The sequence below is a fragment of the Blennius ocellaris genome (assembly GCF_963422515.1).
Source record: "Blennius ocellaris genome assembly, chromosome: 10".
NCBI classification, from domain to species: domain Eukaryota; kingdom Metazoa; phylum Chordata; class Actinopteri; order Blenniiformes; family Blenniidae; genus Blennius; species Blennius ocellaris.
Window position 1 is genome coordinate 19008629 of NC_137659.1, and position 17907 is coordinate 19026535.

General features: G+C 41.6%; 1 protein-coding gene across 1 annotated transcript in view; it reads right to left on the reverse strand.

Moving 5' to 3' along the window:
* The window catches only part of LOC308135533 (dynein axonemal heavy chain 11-like), a gene marked incomplete at both ends in the record, with an annotated part of 40013 nt that overhangs the window by 8426 nt on the left and 13680 nt on the right, over positions 1–17907 (reverse strand). The window contains 47 exon segments of the mRNA XM_080503582.1: positions 42–143; positions 415–597; positions 1252–1395; positions 1600–1713; positions 1922–2068; positions 2166–2339; positions 2435–2494; positions 3447–3608; positions 3714–3856; positions 4141–4264; positions 4466–4628; positions 4758–4867; positions 5248–5331; positions 5627–5788; positions 6145–6246; positions 6320–6457; positions 7412–7514; positions 7654–7819; positions 8275–8479; positions 8566–8739; positions 8858–8989; positions 9084–9234; positions 9315–9463; positions 9616–9743; positions 10102–10234; positions 10456–10533; positions 10630–10824; positions 10985–11077; positions 11501–11639; positions 11731–11867; positions 11870–12082; positions 12212–12368; positions 12774–12934; positions 13021–13152; positions 13238–13345; positions 13435–13560; positions 13730–13897; positions 14236–14454; positions 14549–14773; positions 15177–15299; positions 15821–15943; positions 16269–16427; positions 16515–16598; positions 16856–17014; positions 17161–17247; positions 17444–17560; positions 17654–17876. Of these exon segments, the coding sequence (XP_080359708.1) occupies positions 42–143; positions 415–597; positions 1252–1395; positions 1600–1713; positions 1922–2068; positions 2166–2339; positions 2435–2494; positions 3447–3608; positions 3714–3856; positions 4141–4264; positions 4466–4628; positions 4758–4867; positions 5248–5331; positions 5627–5788; positions 6145–6246; positions 6320–6457; positions 7412–7514; positions 7654–7819; positions 8275–8479; positions 8566–8739; positions 8858–8989; positions 9084–9234; positions 9315–9463; positions 9616–9743; positions 10102–10234; positions 10456–10533; positions 10630–10824; positions 10985–11077; positions 11501–11639; positions 11731–11867; positions 11870–12082; positions 12212–12368; positions 12774–12934; positions 13021–13152; positions 13238–13345; positions 13435–13560; positions 13730–13897; positions 14236–14454; positions 14549–14773; positions 15177–15299; positions 15821–15943; positions 16269–16427; positions 16515–16598; positions 16856–17014; positions 17161–17247; positions 17444–17560; positions 17654–17876 (6679 nt within the window).

Consider the following 17907-nt stretch of genomic DNA (forward strand, 5'->3'; position numbering starts at 1 on the left):
TCACAAAAGTAATAAATAATCACTGATCTGAACAAACTTACTGCAAGTTTCTTCCTTATAGCCTCCAGCTTCTCTGCAGCCTCAGTCAAATCAGCATTTGCCTGAGACAGACACATCCTCTTCATCTCCACTTCGCAGAAAACCTGTAGACACACACATATTTCTGAGACGATACCACAGTATTACCTTTATTATCAAAAATGTCCTTCAGAAGATATAGTAATTATGACCTGAGCTCAGTGGACACGTTCATAAAATAAATATTAAACAAAATCTGCATCGGTGCTACTTACAAAAATCTATCCAAAGGAGCAAATGTTGGGGGGTAAAAAAAAAAACAGAAAGTCATCAAACAACCCAAAAACAATCTGCTGTACACTGACTGTATGTGACAGTCTGAGCACATGTTTGTACCTCATGGAAGCGTATGATGTTGATCACCCAAGCACAGAGGCCTGCAGCTGCTGAGGATTTCTGCCGTACAAAGTCTGGGTTAAACTCGGGATCACTGAGGTAATCATCTCTCACACACTTCACCGTGGCCTCTGGGATGTGCTCTTTGTCAAAGTTCACCAGAGCCTGCAGAAAGTCGTCCACCTGGACATGGATTTATGTGTGTATTTGAATCACAAGAAAATGGGAGAAAAACACATATATCCATAAAAGAGTGAAAATGGTTCCCACAGAAATGAAATCCTACTGCCCTTTTGCAGTTTTCAAAATTACATTCTGCCTCTATAAATAGTTTTGCGGATTTTTTCAATCATGAGCAGTAACGGAAAAATATAATATAAAGAAATGTCACAATACAAAGTGCTGGGATCTGCTTGATGTAACACAGCAGTTCTAAAAGCAGTTTTTCAGTTTTACGTACGACTTCTTTCAACCACAAGATTGCCTCGGTTGAGATGAAACATCTCTTTAACAAGAGTGCCGTGGCCAAGGTAGCATCAAAACATAAAATACAGAGGTTGTAAAACGTGCGTCAGAGGCTTGTGAAAAAACAGATGAAAGAGGACAAAAAAAAGAAAAATCAAGGATCAACAAGGCTGATTCACGATGGAAGAAATAACTGCAGGACACACACACTTGAATCCAGTCAATCATGATTACATTTTCAGACGTGAAATCTCAGACATGTTTTTTCAGCAGGGAATCGAATTTACTTGAAATTTATGATGTACTTTTTGGCTTTGCAGTATTGAGCCATTAATCCAAAAAGCACTACAAAACATCACTGTAAAATATCACCTTGCTCATAACCATCTTGGAAGCCTTCCAGCTGCGGTCTTTGGGGATTCGGCCTTGAGGAGAAAGTAGCACCAGAACAGCTGCTGAGACATTGGTGACAATAGCTGGAGGGTTGGGAAACGTCCTCAGCTCTGTCAGATTCAGCTGGATCACACAGACACAGACACAGACACAGACACAGACACAGACACAGACTTTCATCTCTTTTGGCCTCGTAACACGTTTTTGTTATACTGACATTGAAATGATAAACCAAAGTGCTTGAAACTAAATAAACCCCAAAACTGGAATGTGGTATCTACTAACTAGTCAGACTGGCACGTTTGTGTGCGTGTGGAAGTATTTTACCCTGTTGAGAGTATTGAGGGCCGTGTTGGCTGCCTGCAGGGCGGGTTCAGCCTTGGCCAAGTCGTCTTCAGTTTCCTGTTGCTGTTTGGTCACTTTAGCTTGAATTGCCGCCACCTGAAGGAATCATAATATGCCCCCCCAAAAATGTGTCAGATCATCCGTGTGCTTTATCCGGTGTTATTACTCCTCTTTAGTTTCTTCTCCAGTGACTCTCTTTCAAAGACGTGGCACTAAATGAACCTTGAAAGCTAATGTACTGTAATTTTAGTAATACTTCACATCTATGGCGTTGCAGCTTGAATGACCCTCGATTCTCACTTACCCGTTGTTCCTCTGCGTCAGCGACAGCTCTCTCTTGGTTCAGTTTGTCCGTCTGCTGTCCGATCTTAGCGATGAGCGCTTCGATATCTGTGTTTCTCTGCCACAGCTCCACTTCCTGCACTGCTAACTTAGCTTTTAAATCCTCCACCTGACAACATTTAAAAAAAAAAAAGCTTCACGAGGCGAGGTGACAGATACAACAAAATATAAGGTATGGCGGGATATTGCAGTGCAAATTCGCTGACCTGTGACGCCGTTGTCTGCAGCTTCTGAAGTCCATTTTCCAATCTTTCCATCTTCTGCGTCAACTCCGTGCGTTTCTTCCCCAGCAGGTTGTCGTACAGCTTCATAAACTCAAGAAAACTCTTCGGAGTGGTATAGTTGAAGTGCTTCTCATTCTGCTGGTACTTGACACTCACCTGTGGGCAGTTGCAGGGTAAGGGAAACAGACACATCATGTCAAAGAGGACGTCAAGAGTGTTTATTGCTCACATTGCTCCGTGGTGACTCTCACCTCGTTGACACTTGTGTGGGCAAAGGAGATGAACTCACTGATGGATGCCCTCACATTTGGCTGAGCAGATTGAACATAGAGAAAGCTTTAGCAAGCGATGACCGTGAGCTGACACAGTGATAACAACACTCGTCTCAAAACCATTTTTAAGACACTAAGTAACAGCGTCTATCTTTTCATGAACACTTAGGACATTTACTTGCTTTTCTGTTTACAGTTGCTGCATCATAATTTCGCCTTTTTGAGCACTTTCTGCAAATCACAAAGCATTCTATATTTCCAGATAAAAATGTCTGTTGTTTCAAAAACATATATGGTCAAAATAATGTGTTCACTTTCTCTCCATCCTATCTTGAGGAGCCATAAGTTTCATAGTGCCATTGCCAAAGTGCTGTTTATAGGTGATTTTTGGAGTTTTGAGTTGGGGAGGCTAACAGTCTACTTTCAGACGATGCTAATAAGATGAAGCTTGAGCCTCAAGTCGTCACAGTTTAGTATATTTCTAGTTAACCGAGCTTAGATTTAAACTGCTGGAAGACCTACTTTTTTGCTTCTTTATCGTTTCTCTTCTTTTCTGAATCTATACTTTCATATGTTAATATTGCATATAACACACACTACATGTCTCCCTGTAGTCTGTGTCCTTTTCCCTGTCTCTGTACCTTCCTGCAGGATCACTTTATTGGAACTAAAAGTTTGTGATTTATGCCTTTTTCACTCATCAACTCTGCTGCAAGACCATCAGCTTGCTGTCTTATATCAACACTTACAATCCTGTTACCGAAACTGGAGCAGAAAAACACTGCATCCAAGTCTGGTTTTGAGTCTCGAGTCTACATGCCCCTTTAAGCTTGTTCGTGTAGATCGTTTGGCTTTTCTTTAAGTGCCATGAGACATAATTTATAAGTGGCACTACAAAAATAAAGCACAATAAAATTGAGTTCCTCAGGTCTCCCAATACTAAATAGTTATCTTGTACAGTGAAAGTATAATGAATTTGCTTTGTTGTTACCTCCAGCCCAGGTATCTTCTCAATGAAGGTAGAGCTGACAGACTGCAGAGCAAGCTGAGGCCAGGGGTGAAACCAGTCAATGGCAGTACAATTTACCAGAGCTGGGAATTTTCGAGCACGTGTGCGCAATGTGAACCCGACTGGAGAGAAGCACAAGACAACCTGGAGGAGGAAAAAAAAAAGAAGAAAGAAGCAAAATGCAGTTTTTACGAATTAATCTCATCAAACCCACTTGTTTACTATAAAAACATTAATGTTTTTGTAGACCTTGAGTTGTCTTCGTATTCTTTCGATGAAAAAACTCCAGCAGTTGTCTCTTGTGTCGATGAGTCCTAGCCCCCTCAGCTCCATACGGATGGATGTTACTATCATATCCACCTCTTCATCACTAAACAGGTCTGGAATATCCCCTAAAACACACACGCACGCACGCACGCACACACACACACACACACACGAAAGCTCAATGATCAGATATCTGCACCAGTTCAGAAGACTTCTCTCTCTTCTGACTTTTCTACTAAATTGAAATAATATGAAAGGAAATTGCAGCATTGCTATTGTCATAAGTCAGGATAAACCAAATATGGTTGATGATCGTCAGGCTCCATAAACATACTGTGCTCACATATTTACGTGTAATTATTACATATTTAACGGAACAGACACTCTTCTAAAGTTACTGCGGTCAAACCTGAAGCCAGCATATCGTTGATGAGCACCAGGAAGCGTTCATCAGGAATTTGGGCATCTGTATGAAGGAACACTGTCCCGATGTTTTTTACTCCCACCTTTATATACAAGGCAGCGATATCACTCTGTGGATAAGGATGACATGGAAATGACTACAGGAGAAAAGCTATCAAAAATTTACCAAACATATAGATTAATGGTAAAAGCAATGCAGAAAAAAGTAACATTCTTAAAAGGAGAATATTGGCTTTGATATAGAAATGATTTAAACCTCATTCATAGAATAAAGAGACTGCATTTTTCTTTGAGAGTAAATAGGTGTTTACCTTGAGGTCATTGATGCCATAGCCTTTACGCAGTGTGATCTGGAAAACTTCCAGCACACTGAGGAAGGCAGCCAGTCGACACAGACTCTGTTTCCCACTGCCCCCGACTCCAACCAGCAGGGCATTACCATAGGGGGCTTCCAGGATACGACTGATGCGACATCTGAATGCAAATATTAGGCTTAATGTTGTGTTTACTGTCTTTGGTTTACATTAGCGCTCATCTCTATCAATCCTTCTGTGTGCTTATGTCTGTAGCCTGTATACACGTGTCTGTGTGAGTGTTTCTTACACATGCTGGATAGCTTCTTCAAACAGGACCAGATCCATGACAGCGTGCAGCTCATTATAATGCTCCAGAGCATCAGCTAATGTCTTCTGGAGCTTCTCCCAGTCTGAAGCCTGACAAATGAACAAATTAACTTGGCTCCTTTTGTGTACAGCCAGCAGTGTCCAAGAGAGTATGCAGTGACTTCCAGATACGTAATGAAATTAAGTTACTTCATATAGAAAAGAAAGGCAATCAGTTTGCTAATGACTCCACATTCATCCTCATTTACTCCCTGACAGATCAGACATGACAGCAGAACGTGTGCCATAAGGTCTCTGAATATGGAAATTACAGTTCATTTACAATTTAAATTGATTAAAGTCAAAAACAATTAATCTCACCTGAATTTTGTACCACCACTGTTAATAAGAATAAATGAATCCTTGAAAGAAGCAACACGGAGTCTAGTCAACAAACATCTGACAAGATAGTGTGCATGAATGTCTCAAACCGTGTGATAGCGAGGCTCTCCCACTCCCTGGGCAAAGTGACAGTACACCAACGGCTGGTGGATAAAAATGGACTCATCTATTCCCTGGAGACACACATAGCAAAAACAGCAACAGCCGACATGAAAACACTGATAATCTCATGCTTGTAACCGTCATTCTAAGGTAGAAAGAATAAATTTTTACAAAGCAGTGTATAAAACTATAGCTTTTTATTTATTGTTCTGCCACAAGGGGTTGCTGCATCACTTGAAAACAATTATTGCTGAATTGCTGGTACTTCCATCCATCTTCGACACCGCTCCATCCTGTGCAGGTTAGCAGGGTGCTGGAGCAAATCCCGGCTTCGAATAAAAAGCCAGTGAGTTGCTTTATCCTTACTTCGAAATATCTCTTTCCGGTATCAAGCAGGATCTTATTGAATAGTTCCACATCCTTCTCCTCCATCAGTTTGTCAGAGTAGACTCGCGAGCTCTCATGGAGCCAAAGGTGAACCAGGTCCATGGGGTACCGGATACTCTCTGGCAGGGCAAACAGGATTCCCTATACATCCCACGGACAACAGAATAAACAACCACATGGGCTTTCATTACTTCTGTTTTCAACATTTTCTTTAGAATGTTGAAATGTTTACCTCACAAAATGTGAACAACAATGACCAACCATGTAAGCTGTTCAAAAAAATGAGCTTCCCTTGAATAAATTCTCTGCCTTTTATATTGTACTCTTCATATAAAAAGAACACAGTTATGTTTGTTGATTAACAGCTGCACTGAGTGACTGATGAATGCCCATCTTTTTAAATTCAGTGTTAATGAAAAGATAATTTCACTAAATTAACACTAAAATTAAAAGCTGTTTCGTGTTATATTTGTATTATAAGTCAGTCTATTGAGTACCTGGAATATGTTGGAGAGGTCTCGCAGGTTGAAGATGTAGTGGAAGCGGATGGCTGTGGGCAGGAAGTTCTGGCTGATTTTCTGGTGCAGACAAATAGCTGCCTGGATGAGCAAAACATCACAAACTTAATGTTTGCATTTATATAATTGGAAAAAAAAAATGCTTTTGTTGTACCTGTATGAGAGTTCCAACTGAGCGAGAAACCCCGTAGCTGAATCCTCCCTGAAGGAAGTGTGCTGACAAGATGCTGGTGAAGATGGTAGCTAATGCGTCAGCACTCGGGAAATGTACTGCAAACACTGAGAAATGCCTCTGAAATGAAAAGAGAAAAAGAGAAATTCTATTTATCAATTGGGAAAGCAGAGCAGGAGTGTTCCTGGTTTCAACAGAAATAGTAAAAGTACTTTTCTGAGTAGAGTTTGCAAACTGTCCCAGTGCTTGTGTTTTTGTTTTAATCTGCATTTTATTTGAGTCTTCTTCCAATACAAGGACATGCTGGCAAATATGGGAGATTGAGACTCAGACATCGGTTGCATGTATCAGTGTGAGCATGAGTGATTTTTTTTTAAGTTTTACGTTATTGGTGTATGAATCTACGTCACTGTGTGATGTGACCAGATGAGCATGTAAACTGTCTTCAAACTATGATGTGCTGGCTGAGATAGGCTGCAGTTTCCAACGACGTGAGAAACAGCAGATATGGAAAATAAAGAGCTAAAGACTGACTTGATATCCCTTTCTGGACAAGCTTATGAAAGCGAATTCAATTAGATTTGTGGGTATTTCTTAAATTTTAGAGGACATTGGAATTACTAAATTCTGTCTTAATGCCCATGCATTTACAGAATTATGTTAATATTACTCAATCATCCACCATGTGTACCGTTTCATGAAAGTTGGGGCGCTGGAGCCACTCTCAGTTGACTATGGGCAAGCAGTCACTCATTGGCCTGTAATGTATCTTTTTGGACTACGGGAGGAAACTGAATTACGAGGAAAACCCCACACAGGCACAGTGAGAACATGCAATATCCACACACAAAGACAAGTAAGTCCAGATATTCTTACTATGAGAAAGCGGTGCCAACTCCAACACCAATGTGTGATCCTTGTTTAATAGTCTATTTTCACACAACATCTGTTCTTATTAGCATTATTTGAATTGCCAACTCCAATTACGACTAATGTCAGAGTGAAGAAAACATTCATGAAAATAGTATTTTTGTGATTTCTATATGCATTGTGCTTGTGTATACTTGGTTGTACCTGTAGTCGAGGGTTGATGGAGAAGCTTCCAGATGTTGGGTTCATACAGGTGATATACTGGCAATTATGAATTTCCTTCAGAACCAACCGTTGTCGGTCATACCTAAAAGAAACATTTAATCAGATTGAAAATCATATGCTATGTAATATATGTACATAGTATATGTAAAGTGCTGTGCTGTAGGCAGCATGAAAGCTTAGGGAGCTTTGACAGTACGTCCATCTCAGGCACGCCATCTCACCAGTGGCTATAGTCAAGATGCTGGCGTATGAGTGTGTGTGGTTGGACGGTCCCATAAACATCCACCTCAGGCATGTTGAGGTCATCTATGAAGTAGATGAGTCGCTTAGCCGTGGGCGGAGCAAATTTACGACCGGCTTTCTTCTCCAGAGGTTTTTCCAGGACACCTGAGGTCCACGTAGTGCAGGAAACAATTTGAGAAAATGATAGACTGTAGATAATGTTTGCAGGAAATTATGCACCTCAGACAGAAATGACTAAAACGTGAGGAATTATCTAAGGTCTGCTGCAGAGAATGGCCACTAAGGAGATGTGAATAAATCCATTTTACTGTTTGGAATGAAACTGCAACAAAGAAAAAAGGTTCTGATCCCATTTGCAGCCTGGCTTTTACCATAATACAAACCTATGATTGACATTTGATGCACAGAACAAATAGCCTGAAAAGCTAAAACCAGGTAACATATCGGCAAGCAACTGGAAGGTAGTTCAGAACAGCGTTCACTATTGATTTTGCACTCAGTTACAAGTGTAAACACGTCTTTTTTTGGAGTGATAATGGCACATTCTTGTTTAGTTGGCATTCCTGTACAAAATCTTTACAAATAGAGTTTTTTCTTACGCTGGAGCATGGCTGATGTAGTGTAGTAGTTGAAAGGGACTTTTGTCACCATGTAGTCTTCCTTCAGCTTGGCAACTTTGTCAGACACTAAGATGGTCTTGCCCACTCCTGCGTTTCCCACTAACATAATTGGTTTGCCTCTCTGGAGCAGCAGGTCCATGAAGTAGGTAAGACAGATGGTCTCTGGGGTATGGACCAGGACAGTCTGAAATAAACATCGCATTGTCTGAGTGGAAACGTTGATTCAGTGGCGGTCATGTGACGTATAACATCCCTTCATAGCAGTCACACCTGCAGTGGCACATCAGGCTCCAGCTCAAACTGCACCATCTTCTCACTCCAGGGGGTGAACTTCTTCGTCTCAGAGTCAATGAAATAGTCAAAGACGGTGCCTTGTGACGGAAACTTCACAGCCCTCATCTCCTTCGACCACCAGCGGCTGAATTCGGCACGGTAATCATTGAGCTGAAAATAGATGTTGGGGTAAACTATCAATATTTCGATGTAGTATAATTATCTGAATTACAAGGCTTTTCACTGCGTAAAATACTGAAGTTGAGGCAGGTATGAGATCAGCACACACATGATCCTGGAAGAGAGCCCCACCAAAGGCCCAGACGCAGGCGAAGACAAAGTAGATCTCATACAGTTCTCTAGGAGAGTCGGCTGGAGTGTTGTCTTCTGTCAACAGGCAATCCAGCAAGGAACACAACGTCTGATCCGGTAAAAGACAGAAATCCCATAAATGAAAGGACAACGGCCGAGAAAAGGACCTTACCAATGCACAACCACACACAGGTATACTGTACCTGTACCATGCTGCTCTCTGGAACCGGGGTGATGGTTTTCAGATTGCACCGAACTTGTTCCAGGCAGTATGGCACATATTTATCAAACAAAATAGTCAGGTTGGCTCGCTCTGATTGGGCCTGTCGGGTGTCTATCCAGCTTGTCACGTAACTGAGAAGTTATCAGAGCCACACCACAATTTGATATAGAGAAGGACAGCACTGTGTTTGTCATGCTTGTGTCTGACTTACGAGCTCCAGCCGAGGTCCTGCGGGTTGACATAGAGGATTCCTGCTCTGGATACAGTTGCAGGTGTAGCGGCCCTCAGATGGGAGATCTCAAAGAGTAAACGCATGGAGGACGACAAACTAATCCTCTCGTTACTGGCAAGAGTCAGAACCTGAAGAGAAGACGGGATAATCAGACCGAAGGTATCATTCAGGAAAATGGCATCCAGTCTAAAACTGACACATTAAAAAACAGAAAACAAAAACCTACATGCACATTTTGTTAGTGTGGCATTTAACCCCTTAACCATGGATATGCTCTGACCTTATTGTCATCCATAACTGTGTTCAGGGACTCAATCCACATTGGGTCAATATCCCCATCCAGGACAATCCATTTGGGTCCGTCATGGCCCACTGATGTCAGCTCTCTCATTGTAGACGAAAATAGACCTGAAGTAAAGTAAAATATCAAACAATAATTAATACAAAGTGATATCAGAAGGATTCTTTTAATTCTGCCACCACCAGACTATTAAGGCAGCAAGAAATATACCTGCTGCTCAATATTGCTGTGGTAAACCAAAGTCACAAGCAGAAATTCAGCAAAATATGAAAGCTCCTTAACCAGGAGGTGGCTGTGAACCAGAAAAGTACTTCAACTTTCCAATTAATGCTGAGAGGAGGCTTTGGAATAAATTATCCAAAATAGCTCCCACCTGACAGTGACCCAAATCTGGAGGGAACGCTTGTTTTCCTGATCATTATTTATTGCTCATTAAACAGCTTGTATAATCTTTAAGCTTCTAACCATCTTTCCACTCTCTGGTAGCAGGATGTAAATATCCAAAAAGCTCATCCGTGGTGACAGCTTTCGGGTTAATATCATTCCAGATTGGCTTCATCTTCATGTTTGCGTAGGTCCTGTGGAGGGTCTTCAGGATCTAGTGAATAAATATCATACATTTTACATTTCAAACATTAAACTTTGTTTTAATCACAGAAATCACTTCATTGTTGAAAGGAATCTCAAAACATGGTAGTAGTAAATAGGTCAGGCATGAGGTGCAAAGGTAATTGCACACAAACTATTGTTAAAATGAAAAGCAAAAACACTTTTTGCATGTCATGCATATTTAATTTGAATGCAATAAGCAGAGTTAACCTGGCTCTTTCCAGTCCCCGGTCCACCGACAACAAACACAGAGTGCCTGACAGCCAGCAGCTCCTCTAACTGGGTCACCTGTAAGCATTGGGTCGTACATTCAACAGTCTTTAACACCACCTCTTCCCAGATGAAACATTTTGATATTAAGCACATGCAATACCAGAGAGGTACCTTAAGTATGAAGTTTTCCTCTGGCTGGAGACGCAACTCGGTGACCGACTGCCGAACAGCATTTTCTAGTTTCGGGTCTCTCTTCCTTGGGACATCCAGCTGAGGAAACAGGTCGCTGATGAGCCCAAGGAATATGGGAACATCATTGGTCACTATCTTAGGCAGGTTGAAGTCCCTCAGAGCGCGCATCAACACCTGGAGAGACAATGACGTTGTCAAGTTTGTTTGCCATCATGTAAATGCGGTGATGTGCAAAGATTTGTGACAAAAACAAGCTCTTCCAAATTTCTTTCCACCAACAAAAAGGAATTCAAAAGGTTTTGTCTAAATAGCCACTTCAGTCCGTGACACACACCTGTTCCTCAGGTCTGCTGCGTTCTTCCCTTTTCAGGGATCCAGCTACAACCAGGACAGACTTGATAGCCCGTAAACCCCAATCATAGTGATCCTAACAGTGAACACAATATTAACATATTTAGCACAAAGGAGAATAAAGATGTATGCTATTTATCAATGAAGTGGTTTTACCATCCTTGTTGAATAGGCCATTATATGAGATGCAATGTCTTGTAACTATACATTATGTGTAGATTGAAAGTATATTTGAAAGCACCTCACATGTTTTGGGTTTTTTATGTTCACTATTGTATCTACAATTAACCATGTAAACAGACATGAAATGCATACTAATTCAGTTCTAATGTCAAAAAGTACATAACCAACAAAAGGTAGATAGATAATCAATTATTTGTTTTTTTATAACTACATTACTTCCAACATTTACCTTGGAGGTTGCACTCACCTTGATATCACACAAAAAAAATTGCTTTTGAATATTTTATGCTGTGACACATTAGTTTTATGTGTATACCTGTTTTGATAACAGCTCCTTGCACAGAGTGTAGAGGCTGATAAATTTGCGTGCCAGAAGACGAGCATCGATGAATCCTTCAGCCACCAACATGATCTCACAAATGAGCTCAAAATCTGGGATCACCATTGCACAGGGCCTGAACATTTAGCAAAATATAAGAAAATAAATTACTAATTTCAAGCATCTTTAAGACACACTGTATGAGTCTACTTGTGATAATATCAAACCTGAATAGAGCCTTCAGGTTCTCTGGGAGCTCAGCCCTGCCTGCATAACCGGGGTTCAAAGTGATGAAGATTCCCACTGTGGACTTGAGCTCAATCTCCTCCCCAAGGAAATGAAACCTACAGATACACAGTTGTAATTACAGATGGTTGAAAATAGAGTCGACAGAAAAAACCCACATCCAAATGTAGTTTTTGGCGCCATATACCTTTGTTTTTTATTGCGTACGGCATCCTGTATAGTCTTAACCTGGACAGCCACCACAGACAGAACGTCCACTGAGATCCTGTTGAATTCATCGAAGCAGCCCCAGACTCCAGTCTGAGCCAGGCCTTTATAAATATTACCAATGGACTGAAAGAAAAATTGGCGCAGACACGGGATGTGACGGATGGATGGAATACAAACAGGAGAAAACAAATGAACAGGTGATATTCCCCCATCAATGGACACCGGTCAGAACATCTGCCCGGCCCACACTACCTTGTAGTCCATCTGCTCAGAGCAGTTGAAGACATACACCATGATGCCCAGGGAGCGCCCCAGGTCCTTAGTCGTTTCTGTTTTACCCGTGCCAGCTGGGCCTGATGGGGCACCACTCATAGTCAGATGGAGCGACTGAGTCAAGGTTATGTAACACCTGGTTGAGAATAAAATGCCAATGAAAAAAATGTCGGAAGCTTGCTTACTCCATATTAAACAGGCTACAGATGTGATGGGAGCCTCATCTTCTCTTTAATAACTACACTTTGTGTGATTTTTTAATATAACATTGAAAGACCAGCAATGATTGTTTATCACTTTGTTTATTTGTATACATGAGTTGATACATTCTAATACTCTAAGCTCTGCTTATCTGAAATGTTGTAATTGCGGATGAAACTTCGTAATATAAATAACTAAATCTTTGGTTAATTTAGCAGATGGTCCAGAAGTTAAACGCTTGAAGCAGTTTGCAGTTGCTTCACCCAGTTCCGAGAAGGTGTTCCTTCATAAAAATAGACATCTTTAATCATGGGTACATTTTGAAAAACTGAGTGCAAACCTGTCAGTGAGTGGGGTGATGACCAGTCTGTTAGTATTCCCCAGGTATTCATAGCTGAACTGGAACTGGGCGTCGCAGATATTAACGTAACAGTGTCTCGTTTCTTCATCCCAGCGATGGCGTAACTGGGACAGCCATGCAAATGCTTGTCCAGTCGTTACCTAACAGAAACACAGAGTACCACCAATAGGAAGATTTAACCACTTTTATGTGACAAATTTGTGATTTAGGCTAAATCGAGGACAACCTTTTGAGTGATGAGATTGGCGACAACATCTCGAGCGTGAACGTCAATGGTGCAGATGGTCATAATCTTCTGTCGGTCTCCAGGAGTTAAATCTCCCAACAGCATGTGGATCAGTGAGTTGAGCTGTGTGATCTAGGGAACCAGAATGCAGCAAACATCATTGAGAAAAATAAACCATGGGTTCTCCCACCAACCTGACTTTACCCTGCAGGCCTACCTGTTTTTTGTTGTAGTCCTTAAGAGCTGTCTCAAATCCTTCCTCCACCCTCTCAAATGCAATGCCCACATCAGTGGCCCACCACACCTGACTTCCAGTCAACCCCACCTGTGAAACAATAATCAAAACAGATCATTTGTGTTTTCATGACGGTAACATTGCTGCTTCAGATAGTGTATGAGATTTACTGTAAATACCTGTGCAGGGTAGTCAAAGAGCCACTGGTCTCTGGGTTTGTCTTCATAAGCAGTTACAGCCTCTTGGATCTCTTTACGGACTGTACAGCGCATAGTGTTCTCTAATGCGCTTAACCAACACTCAGCCTGAAGAAAGACACAAAAATAAGATAATCTAGAAAAATGGTAAAAATATGATGCAATCTGCATGAACGTGAAATGATGTGTTGTTTACAACGTACTGAGAAACGTATAGGTATGCCAAATGAGTGCAACTGTACTTGCACAAAGAGAATCAAATGTTGTTTTTCAATACCTGTCCTTCACAAGGGCATGGCTGAGAGAACGAAACATATTCTCCCTCACGACTGTACATTCCTATAGCAACTGCCACCCCGTCCTCTTCACCTCCTCCACCTCGATTCGAGTCCTTAAAGCGAAGATCTGCTATATTGTCAAACAGCTTCAACAAGTGTCTGGTCACCTGGGAAGACACACAAATGCACATCCATAGTCATAGATCAATTACCTCATATTCAAATAAATGGCGAAACACCAATTAATATTGCATGTTTATGGACTTTGGGAAGACACCTGTAGCTCGATAAAATCATGAAAACACCACTCAGAAATTATCCCGGGCCCAGACTTGAACCGCAACTTCAATTTCATGGCACTTTAGATATGAACAATCACACTTTTTACTCTTGTCTTTTGTCATTTTGTTTTCTTAGACAAACAGTTAAAGCGATGAATGGAATATGGAAACAATATCTGTTTAAGCGTTCCCTTGGACAATGTGATCAGGTTATAATCCTTCACCTGTCTGGGCTGCGTTCCCTTGGAAACAATCTCCAAAAGATCTGAGGCAGAGACAAAATAAAATCTGGGAAATGTGAGTCTCTTGGTCTCCAGGTACTCAGCCAGGGCCTTTTCGCACACCGACAGTCGCTGCTGTAAAGTTTCCAGGCTGTCCAGGAAACCCAGCTGGTTTGTCACATCTACAACGTTACTGTTTTTCACCACCTCAGTCATCAAGCTCTGGATGAAAGACAAGCGGACAAGGGTAAACAGTAAACGTAAGCCGAGACTTGCATAAGGAAGAATGCTGGACGTCGTCACCATATGTGTCTACCTGAAAGTCAGTGTGGATGCCTTTAAATCGTTCAGCATCATTGGCCAACTGGCACCGGATGTCATGGCTATTGGTGAAGATGCTGTTGAGGTGAGCCCACGTCCTCTGGACGGACATCCAGGACGAGATGACGAGGTCAGCCACCATCAGCTTCCTCTGCCATCCGCTCACTTCGGCCTGGAAATACTCCACGTACTTACTCATCAGGATGTTCTGCAGCTGCACCTGAAGAGTTCGGATGGATCGTGACACAGAACACGAGACTACCCACATTTTACATTCTGTAAATATATATTTTGATTTCTTACAACTAGATTGATATGATTTATTTAGATTTGATTGCATTAAATAATCATTAAAAAAAAAATCTTGATAAGACAATTATACTGTGGTGATCATGTAGTGCTCATTTTATCTCCATTCTTGTGTGTATGTGTTTATTTTTAATTTTCTAGATAACATAAACAGCCTAGAAGGTATGGATATAAGAAGTATGGATGCTAAATCCTGTCAGTGGGGAATAAAGAGATTAGGAACAAAGCGTGTTTAGAACAAGCTTAAGCTCCTCATGCTTCACAAGAAGCTAACAGAATGAAGCACATATTAAGATTCTGTTACAAAGGGTCACCTGGTTGTCCTCCAGTGTCTCTATTAGATTCTCATCCGCCTTCAACAGAGGGGTTCCTGTGCTGGCATGAGTCTCATATGACAGCGACATAATACTCCATGTCTGGGTTATCTCTGCCAAAACCTATACAGTTGAGGATGAGCAGGTCAAGTGGATTACCAATATGACACAGAGCAAACAACAACAACAACAACAAAAACCCCTAAAGTGGAATATAATTATAATTGCAACAATGACATAAAATGTACACTTTGTGTTGCAAGATGAAAAGCAGGTTGTTCAGAGATGACCACATACCAGCTGATTTCATCTGAAAAGGTATTCATAAAAATAATTTGTTTAACGTTTCACAAATTTTGATGTGGATTTTCGAGTAAAATGCTTGCACAGTATCTATGGTAAATAGTACATTTTTGTTTGCATAACTCCTAATGTTTCTATCTTACTGCATCTTACTTCTATCTTACCCCCCCCCCCCCCCCCCCCCTACTTTTCACGAATCCACCCTCACAGTAAAGCTTTGGTGCTAATGGTATCATGCAGGATTTGGCTCATATTTGACACCCCTGGATTATATCAGCATGAATGCCTTGCCAATCATCATAGCAGTGTGTTATTACAATACAATTGATCTGAATTTCTACCTTCTCAATTGCCATTTCTTTCACAGCCTTGTCCACAATGTTCTTCACCTCATCCTCCACACGATGAAGCTGTAGTTCCAGCAGGTCCCCCAGGGTGGTGCCCTCACCCATCACAAACCTGACCTGAGGACCAAAACACACACACACGCACACACACACACACACACACACACACACACACACACACACACACACACACACACACACACACACACACACACACACACACACACACACACACACACACACACAGAGAGGGGACATGTGGGTTCAAAATTCAGGTTTGGATAATTGGGTTTGATGAACCTGGTCAGGACTATGTTCAGTAGATTAACCAAGCTGCAGTACACGAAGACAAGAACCCTGATTAAAAAAAAAAAAATCATATATTTGAATTACAGTAAACAGAACGTGGCACAGTGAAGCAGCAGTAAAGACATCCTCGTACCCCCGTGCTGTTCATGAGCTGCTGCCAGTGTCTCTCCCTGACAGCGGAGTTTTGTAGCTCGTTGACGGCTCTCAGGGAGGTCAAAAGGTTTTTAACAGTGGATTCCAAACCCACATAGACATCCCACACCCGTACTTCCTTATCCAGCATCTTCATCTCCTGTGAAAAACAGCAGATATACTTGGAAGTGCCTGTTTAAATTTCAGCAGGAGCTAACAACTTATTTTTCTCTCGAGTTTGTCATACTTTAGCAAAACGCCGTAGCTCCATGTCCATTTGCTCAACATTGATCTCTTTCCATGGAGTTTTGGTCCAATCCTCAATACTGGTCTGGAATTCACAGGAGATTGAAAGCATCGTAGACACACTTGTTTACCCAAAAAGGATTTCTGCCCCCCCCCATCATTTATATTCTCCAGTGGAAATTAAAGCACTTTGTAAAATGTAAAACACATCACTTGATAGAATTCATCTCAAAGCTTGAGCATAGTTGCGGGTTGGAAGCTCCATACAGACACTGCCAGGTCAATGTTTAAACAGTCAAGTTTAACCCACCAGGACATTTGTATTGTGATTACAGTGCACACCTTCACAAAGATGACCATGTCCCAGACTGCTTTGACGAGAATAATGTCGGAGCGACATTGCCGCAGCTGCTTGTAATCCGGAAAGCTGACCTCAAACAAATCAGCCGTGTCCTGCAATTTCTTCATTTCCATCTCCATCACTGCTACTGCTCGATTAGACTACAGACAGACATTTTAATAGGCTATTAATTCAAACTGCATAGCTTGATTGATTTTCTTCAATGAATTGCTGTGTATTATTTTGATAAAGTAACTGGCAAGGTGTTCTTTTTTTAAAGGCAGCAAAAGAAAGTCGCACCGCTCACCTTATCAATTTGTTTATATGCCTCCTCCACATTGATCTTGAAGATCGATTCAGTTCGAAATCTTTCCCTGAACTCATACTGCTTGACCTAAAATGTTAAAACAAGACAAGGTTCGGGATTCATGGAGAGCCGCATCAATTTCTCCATCCATCACCGCAGTCACTAGGGTATGTGGTGTCATATATAATGCAGGATCGAAGGTAAGAAGGCTTGTATGTCAGATACTGAGCTCTTTGTAAGAGGTTGCCGCACGACATCCTATCCCACTCGCACACAGCCTCACCTCGAACCGCACACATTTCCTGCGGATTACCGAAACTTCGTTGGACTGTAGCGGCGCCACTTCATGCTTGACTGTAAAGGCTATTTTTCTGAGGCTCTTCCACTTTTCAGGCAGTTCCTGTGTTTGAGGTTGATGAGCAAAGACACACTGATTAGCCGACAGAATCACTATCATTTATGAAAATCTGTGCGCTTGTGCATTGGCACACACTTCAAGTTGTATGTAGACACTCTCTGGGAGTTGCTGGCCATAGGTTTTGAGAAGTTCAGCGGTAGATTTGAGCGGCTTGAAGTGTTGTTCGTTGCTGATTTGTCTGTCTCTGATGGCCATGAGGTGGCCCATTATGTCCACCAAACCTGCATAGTCGCCATCTGATACTTTGGCAGAAAGACCCCGAGCTGTGTCCTGGACAAAAAGGGAAAGCTCCCTCACACTGTGGAGTAAAAAGAGTTAAGAAGTGACGT